The sequence below is a fragment of the Gastrolobium bilobum genome, unplaced genomic scaffold, assembly GCF_033153095.1.
Source record: "Gastrolobium bilobum isolate Gb01-03AN ecotype WA unplaced genomic scaffold, APGP_CSIRO_Gbil_v1 utg36545, whole genome shotgun sequence".
Lineage (NCBI taxonomy): Eukaryota > Viridiplantae > Streptophyta > Magnoliopsida > Fabales > Fabaceae > Gastrolobium > Gastrolobium bilobum.
In genome coordinates, this window is record NW_026898360.1 from 159877 (window position 1) to 168182 (window position 8306).

General features: G+C 33.9%; 1 protein-coding gene across 2 annotated transcripts; it reads left to right on the forward strand.

Moving 5' to 3' along the window:
- Positions 1-2790: 2790 nt before the first annotated feature.
- On the forward strand, positions 2791-6152 carry LOC133315339 (trifunctional UDP-glucose 4,6-dehydratase/UDP-4-keto-6-deoxy-D-glucose 3,5-epimerase/UDP-4-keto-L-rhamnose-reductase RHM1). 2 transcript variants are annotated; one of them, XM_061516944.1, is made up of 3 exons: positions 2791-2931; positions 3744-5314; positions 5401-6152. In XM_061516944.1, the coding sequence occupies exons 2-3, from the start codon at positions 3761-3763 to the stop codon at positions 5845-5847; spliced, it is 2001 nt and encodes a 666-aa protein (XP_061372928.1). In that variant the 5' UTR covers positions 2791-2931; positions 3744-3760; the 3' UTR covers positions 5848-6152. The 2 variants fall into 2 exon arrangements, with proteins under 2 accessions (XP_061372928.1, XP_061372927.1); XM_061516943.1 differs by having other exon boundaries at positions 2797-2931; positions 3749-5314.
- Positions 6153-8306: the final 2154 nt, after the last annotated feature.

Here is an 8306-nt window from a genome sequence, read left to right on the forward strand (position 1 = left end):
TATAACAACGGTACATAACTTAAAATTATGACTTCTATAAATATATTAATTATTTTGTTATAAATTCATTCCTAATAACTTAATACAATGATGCTATATAACAAGAGAAATTTATCCTAACCAAACTAAGCGTATAAGAGTAAAGGGACAAACTAATTATAAAATTATAAAATGACCAAGTCAAAATTAGATAATGAAGAACTCAAACTATATCGTGAGTAGACGTGTCTAGTGCAATTCTTATTTAGAAAAATTTAGTTTTATAAAGGAAAAAAAATATTTGATTTGATTACATTTATTATTATATAAATATCTGATTAGATATATAATGAAAAAAAAAAAAGGAAGACTTTAGTTTCATAAGGATGAGTCATTTTCAAAAAAAGAGAGAACTCTCATTCTCATAAAAAGGAAAATGAAAAGTACCATATTGACCATATTGCCATATAGAAATAATAAAAAGAAGTTGAAACATAAATAATATCTCGTGGTGCATTCAAAAGCAAGATGTGCTAATGCCACCTACCCAAAAGGAAAGAAATGGTGCTAACCCCTAATCATGGGCGTCCAGTGACGTGGTTCAATGAGCTTTCCCCTCTTTGTCGGTGATCCAATGAGAAGCTGGTGGAGCATGCTTTTTAACATGATCTTCACCTCATTCTATTACAAACTTTTACACCACACAAAATCATCATAGGGTCTGTTTTGTGTTATATATAAGGTGTGATAGTATAAATTTATGTTGTATATTATAATTTTTTTTAGTTATTTGGAATGACTATCATATAATATAAACTTACATAATAAGATCTTTTTATATATTAAAATGATATATAATTTAATCACTTAGGAAGTTAAGATTAGGCTTAATAATATCAGATCTTATCTGTGTACCAAATATGTGAAAAGATTGATGATTTAACATTTCTTTTATGATAATCGATAGGCTGATTTAGCATTTCTTTCATGATAATCAACCTCATTATATCACAATGATTTAAAATATATCAATTATCTTTATTATTTGACTCTGTTTTTTTTATAATAGTAAATAAGATAAATGCTAAATCTTCCTAAATGACTAATTTAATTATATAGAGAGAGAACAAAATATCCAGGAAACCAATTTTAAGATTTTTTATTACTAAATTTACATTTTTGTTAATATTATTTTTTAATTAAGTACAAAAAATCTCAAATTCTCAGGAAAAAAAAAGTCAATCTCCTAATTTTCTAAATATTTGAAAAAGGAAAACAATTATTTTGAAGTTATGTTTTCTTCAACAAACATTTTAATCAAGGGAGATCTTAAGCTAATTCTTTAACATGACCGAGAATTATTTCCAATTTATCAATAACAATACTGGACTTCTTTTTTTTTTAAAAAAAATAAAAATTAATCATCATTCAAAATTTACAACACCGTAATCATAACGTAATTATAATAGGGATAGGATATTGTGACAACCAAGTAAAGTTACAACCAATGTTACTACCAATCAATTTCACCGTTAGATTGGTAGTAGCGATCCGACGGTCATCATTGAATTCTTAAAAGCCCCTCCGTCTTCGCTTCTTTCTCTCCGCCTTCTCTCTCCCTCACATACACTCTGCCACCGCCGATCTTGCCCATAGCCTCCGTCGCGACGACGCCGCTGCCCATAACCTTCGTCCCGCCGCCGCCGCTGCATCCCGCGAAGAGCTTCGCCAAATACACGAGATAGGGTTAGATTTTTACCAGATTCAATTTTTTGAGCAGATCAATTATCGCGGTTCTAGTTCGATTAATATTTGAATACAGATGGTGAACCTTTATCTTGGAACATCTCTTTTGTTGTCTTTCCAGCGAAGAACAGTTTGGTTTCTCCAGTTATGTTAAAAGGGGTTTTGTAATTGAACCCGAAAAGCTTAATTGTGATAACTAATTAACTTAAATTCTGTTTGCCAACTTTTAAATCTTCGGTTGGGGGATTAGTCTCGTCCTTTCTCTGGTTGCGAAGCTTAGTGCACCCACTGTTACAATGAGGAGCTAGCCTAAACGGGCCGTACCCCGAGGGCATGGTGCCCGGAGAAGGTTGAATGGGGATACCTCCTGGCAATGTACCAAAAAAATAAAATAAAAAAAATGATGTTATTATTTTCCCACTTTTTTTTTTTTTATTGCTCCATTGATTTTCCAGGCTTCGTTCCGACTATGTCCAGTCCGACCCGGATAGGTACCTAGCATTGGCAGGTGAATCTCCCAGCGAAGATTTTCTGCATACACAAGGTCTCGAATTCGAGTCCTTGCTTAAGTGAACCCAAGTACCTTACCACTTGAGTCAACCCCCATTGGTTTATTTTCCCACTTTTTATGCTAACCATTTTTTCCTATCTTAAACGATCATGTATTTATTGATAAACAATTGAAATCCTTTCATATCGCATCATGTGATATAAAAAAAGAGTTTTATGTTTATCATTTAACATAATATAACTTCACTTTCCTACACATATATTAAAGAGGCGAGGTCCACATATTTTTCTTTCTCTTTTATCATTCCACTCTCTCCATTTTGATGTGAGAGTTAAAAACAACACTTACATTATGTTACATGACATTAATAAAACCCATAAGAAAATCAATTTTCAGGCACAAATAACTTAATGAAATTGGATAGGAAAAATGAGAGTGGGTCCCACGTAAAACTGTGAAGTTGAGAGGGCATTTTCGTCATTTGACATGATCCTCTGGTTGTCCTTAACTGTCTAAGATCCTTAGTTTCATCATATTTCATACACAAGCGCGTATATATATAGAAAGTGTAGACTCCGAATCTAAATCTGTGAGGTTCCATCTTCCGTTTCTTCTGTGTCTGAACAAGTTCTCTTTCTTGTTTCGGTCTTTTCTTCTTCTTCTTCGCTCCGTCGGTGTCCATCTCATACCAATTCGTAAGTTGTTTTTAGTTTTTACACTCACTCCTCTGATTTTCTTATAATTTTTATTTTTTTATGATTCGGGTGCTGCCCCATTTGGTGTTTCTGATTTTTCATTTGGAAAGATTTGAAATTTGGGCCAACGGGTGATTTTCGTGATCTGGGTGTTGCTCTGTTTTGTTGGATCTGTGGTGATTGTGAAGATGAATTTTTTTATACTTTTTTATGTTACTGTATCTTGATCCACGTGATCGTTGCAGCTGAAGCTAGTGAAATAATCAGATCTGTGTTGGATTTGTAGTTCTGACAATAGGGTGATTGGTTTTGTGAATAATTCATTGCATTTCCCATTTTTTGCGTGAAATATGAGTCCTAATTTTTATTTTTATTTTTATAATTTTCGTTGGTGTGTGTTTCCACTGCTGATGTAGAGGGGAAGCAGCGGGAAAAAAAATCTAGCTTTGGATATTCCCGTGTTTGTTTTTCCTTGATGTTGATGCCTAGACTTCTGACTGCAATTCATTGCAGATTCAATTGATTTTTGTGTTTTTCATGTTAACAAACTGGATCGAGAAATTATGTTGATTTAGGTTTTACTTTCTTTGTGTTTTCTCTTGGACTTAATTGTGTGAGCTTTGTAGCTATAATCTGTTAGCTTACCTTCAAAGTAGAAGGTTTTTCTGTTAATGATGAGATTGAAATCTGTTGTAGTAAGCTATGTTGTTTGATTTTTCTTTTTGTGGTCATTTGGCGAAAAAAAATTGATACTTTGATTATTTTGTGTTTGTGGTTCTAATTGTTATATTGTGATTTGCCTTTATTTATAGTGTAGAAGTTGCCTGGCATGACTACGCATACCCCAAAAAATATCCTCATTACTGGGGCGGCTGGATTCATTGCATCTCATGTTGCCAATCGGCTTATCCGGAACTATCCCGAATACAAAATTGTTGTTCTTGATAAACTTGATTACTGTTCTAATCTGAAGAACCTCATTCCTTCAAGATCATCTCCGAACTTCAAGTTTGTGAAGGGGGATATTGGAAGTGCTGACCTTGTCAACTACCTTCTCATCACTGAGTCTATTGACACAATAATGCACTTTGCTGCTCAAACCCATGTTGACAACTCGTTTGGTAATAGCTTTGAGTTCACCAAGAACAACATATATGGTACTCATGTCCTATTAGAAGCCTGCAAGGTAACTGGCCAGATCAAAAGGTTCATCCATGTGAGCACTGATGAGGTATATGGGGAGACAGATGAAGATGCTGTTGTTGGAAACCATGAGGCTTCTCAGCTACTTCCCACAAATCCATACTCTGCAACAAAAGCTGGGGCAGAAATGCTTGTGATGGCATATGGTAGGTCGTATGGGTTACCTGTGATCACCACAAGGGGAAACAATGTTTATGGGCCAAATCAGTTTCCCGAGAAGTTAATTCCAAAGTTCATCCTCCTGGCTATGCAAGGGAAGCCTCTTCCAATTCATGGGGATGGTTCAAATGTGAGGAGTTATTTATATTGTGAAGATGTTGCTGAGGCTTTTGAAGTTATCCTTCACAAGGGAGAGGTTGGGCATGTTTACAATATTGGTACTAAGAAGGAAAGGAGAGTTATTGATGTAGCCAAAGATATATGCAGACTTTTCTCAATGGACCCAGAAACTAGTATCAAATTTGTAGAGAACAGACCATTTAATGACCAGAGATACTTTCTTGATGATGAAAAGCTGAAGATCTTGGGTTGGTCTGAGAGGACCACATGGGAAGAGGGCTTGAAGAAAACCATGGACTGGTATATCAACAATCCTACTTGGTGGGGTGATGTTAGTGGTGCATTGCTTCCTCATCCAAGGATGCTGATGATGCCTGGTGGGATGGAGAGATATGGATCTGAAGAAGAAAAACCCGCATCATATGTCTCAACTAATACAAAAATGGTGGTTCCATCATCGAAGAATGTTGGCTCTTTGCAGAAACCTCTCAAATTCTTGATCTATGGCAGAACAGGTTGGATTGGGGGTTTGCTGGGGAAATTGTGTGAAAAGCAAGGAATTCCCTATGAATATGGAAAAGGGCGCCTAGAGGATCGCGCATCACTTGTGGCTGATATTCAAAATGTGAAGCCAACACATATTTTTAATGCAGCTGGTGTGACTGGCAGACCCAATGTTGATTGGTGTGAATCTCATAAAACCGAAACCATCCGCGCCAATGTTGCTGGGACTTTAACATTGGCTGATGTCAGCAGAGAGCATGGACTCTTAATGATAAATTATGCTACTGGGTGCATATTTGAGTATGATGCAGATCATCCAGAGGGTTCTGGCATTGGTTTTAAGGAGGAAGACAAACCCAATTTCATTGGTTCTTTCTATTCCAAAACTAAGGCTATGGTAAACTTGCTTACATGATATGGTTTCATTCCCTTTCCATTATGATTATGAATATCTCTAATAATTTGTCTCTGAATTTTCATCAGGTTGAAGAGCTCTTGAAAGAATATGACAATGTATGCACCCTCAGAGTTCGCATGCCGATTTCATCTGACCTGAGCAATCCACGGAATTTCATTACCAAGATTTCTCGCTATAGCAAAGTTGTTAACATTCCAAACAGCATGACTATTTTGGATGAACTTCTGCCTATTTCAATTGAGATGGCAAAGAGGAACTTGAGGGGCATATGGAACTTCACAAATCCTGGGGCTGTGAGCCATAATGAGATTCTTGAGATGTATAGGGATTACATTGATTCAAACTTCAAGTGGGTTAACTTCACACTTGAAGAACAAGCCAAGGTGATAATTGCTGCACGAAGCAACAATGAGATGGATGCATCCAAATTGAAGAATGAGTTCCCAGAGTTGCTTTCCATCAAGGAATCACTGATCAAGTATGTCTTTGGGCCAAACAAGAAAACTGCTTAAAAATTTTATTAAGCAGTTTCATGTTTTGGACATCACAAACTAAGCATATTTTTTGTCTGGCTACGTAGATCACTCATTATTTCATTGTTAGTTCAATCATGTTACTGTGTTTAGAGGGTGACAATTATTATAATTGGGTTAGGTATGATTTCTAAGTTCTACATTTCTATAGCTTTATTTTATATTATAATGTCCTTTGTTAAGAGCAGCCCTTTAAATAGGGTCTTGTTACCTGAAAACTTGCCACGTGCAACTTTGGCATCCTGGAAGACGTGCTTCTTTAGTGCTTATATATATATTTTTTGTGGGTTATGCAGTGAAATGGATGCAATTGAAATATTCTTTTAATTTTCTTCAGTTATCGTAAAAAAATGTTATATAGTAATTGAGTTCATGGAGAATACAAATTCGACAACAACGATAGTATTTGGCCCCTATTAACCACATAAAGAAAAAGAAAACTACTAATTACTAAATTCAGCAACCTGTTCAAGACATTCTTGAGATAGTGTTAGTCCGAATTACTACCCGGATTTTTTTTTCAATAATAATATTTATATAACTTCGCAATTATACTTTTGTCATGAATAATTTTTTCAAATCTTAAATGTTTAAGCAAAGAATCATTGACCACTTTTATATCTATATAGTTATGTTATGATGGACCGACACTTCAAAAATTCACACTTCAAAAATTCTGATGTGTCATGTCTGATATTTTCTGACACTCTCCGACACTTTAACACATTGCATAGACTTGAAAAAGGGTTCAAAATTTACATTACATCGTGTTTTTAGTTTCAACTATTAGATTCGTTGGATTATAATTATCATTTTATTAAATATAATATAAATATTTGGGATATCTTATGTTTCTTTGCAAAATTAATGGGTATTATTAGTTTATCTTTATTTTTTGTTAAATTATTGAATTTAAATATAATATACATTACATAAATTAAAATTATTATTTAATATCAAAATGTGTCCTAATGCGTTAAATTTAATATTTTTTAAAATTAACGTGTCAGAGTGTCGTGTCGTATGTGTCTCGTGTCCCGTGTGTGCGGATTGACACAAATATCTTTACTTGATTTGAAAAAAAAAATTATTATCACATGAAAAATGTATATTATTCATTATAAACAAACTTTAATTATTATCAAAATTTTAACATTCAATTCATCCATATATATATATATATATATATATATATATATATATATATATATGGTTCATTAATCTTATGTTACATGAAAGATCTTCTCTCATGTTGTAGATATACATATGGTGGAGTTTGCCATTTAAAAGAAAAAAAGAAAAAAAAGGAGTGTCACAATTTTCAATGGGTGTGTAGGAGATAAAACTACTCTTATGTTGCATAAGAGTAGTTTTTTTCCATATATATATATATATATATATATAGGGATAGGTTATTGTGTCTACTCCTATTTTACCTACTTTTACCCACCCTCTCAATATCGTTGGATTACAATCTAATCCAACGATCCATATTTGTAAAATAAAATAAACCCTTCTACCTCATTTCTCTCTCCTCCCGCTTCTCTCTTCTTACGCTATACCTAATTAAAATTTTTATGCCTTTCATCACCGATGTCTGCCGCGCTTGCTGTGAATTTTGGTTAACGATTGATAATAAAAAACACATTTAGCCAACCCCGAATAGACCAACGTACATTTACAATTTTGGGGATCATACCGCATCGATTGCGTGATTTCTAATTTCATAGTTTTGGGTAGATGGACTGACAGATTCTTGTTGCATTTAGTTGTAAATATCATTGCATTCTATGATTCAAACAATTTGTACAATGATTCAAACAATTTGCACAATGATTCAAACAATTTATAATTAAAAACAATTTGTTACTTAATTTACAGACCAACAGCGTTTCAAACAATTTGTTTCCCAGAGTAGAGCAAGAATGGTGGTAATTATCAAACTTTTATCACACTGTGTCGTGCATTCTCTGCGGTAGTTCTGTTCTCAATTTGGGAACTCAGAAACACAAGGATAAGTACAATGATGGTATTGATAACTTTGTCGTCCAGGAAGAGAGAAAGGTAACGGGAGGAGAGAAAGGAGAGAAAAAGGAAGAAAGGGAGAAAAAATGTTTATTTTATATCGCAAATATATAGATCGTTGGATTAGATTGTAATCGAACGGTGATGAAAGAGGTAGGCAAAATAGGAGTAGGCAGAATAACCTATCCCTTATTATTTATTCAATGTTATTCTATAACCTAAAATCAGTATCTTTTCATCCCTCCTGAGATATGCAAGAAAATATCAAATATGAGCTTTATCTACCTGTAGAAAATATCAAATCTGCCTGTGCATTTACTTCAAACCAAATATCGTCTTAATTCTTAACAAACTAAGAAAAAAAAGGGTAACCGCTCAACAGGATATTAGTTGATTAAAAAACTAAATAAATT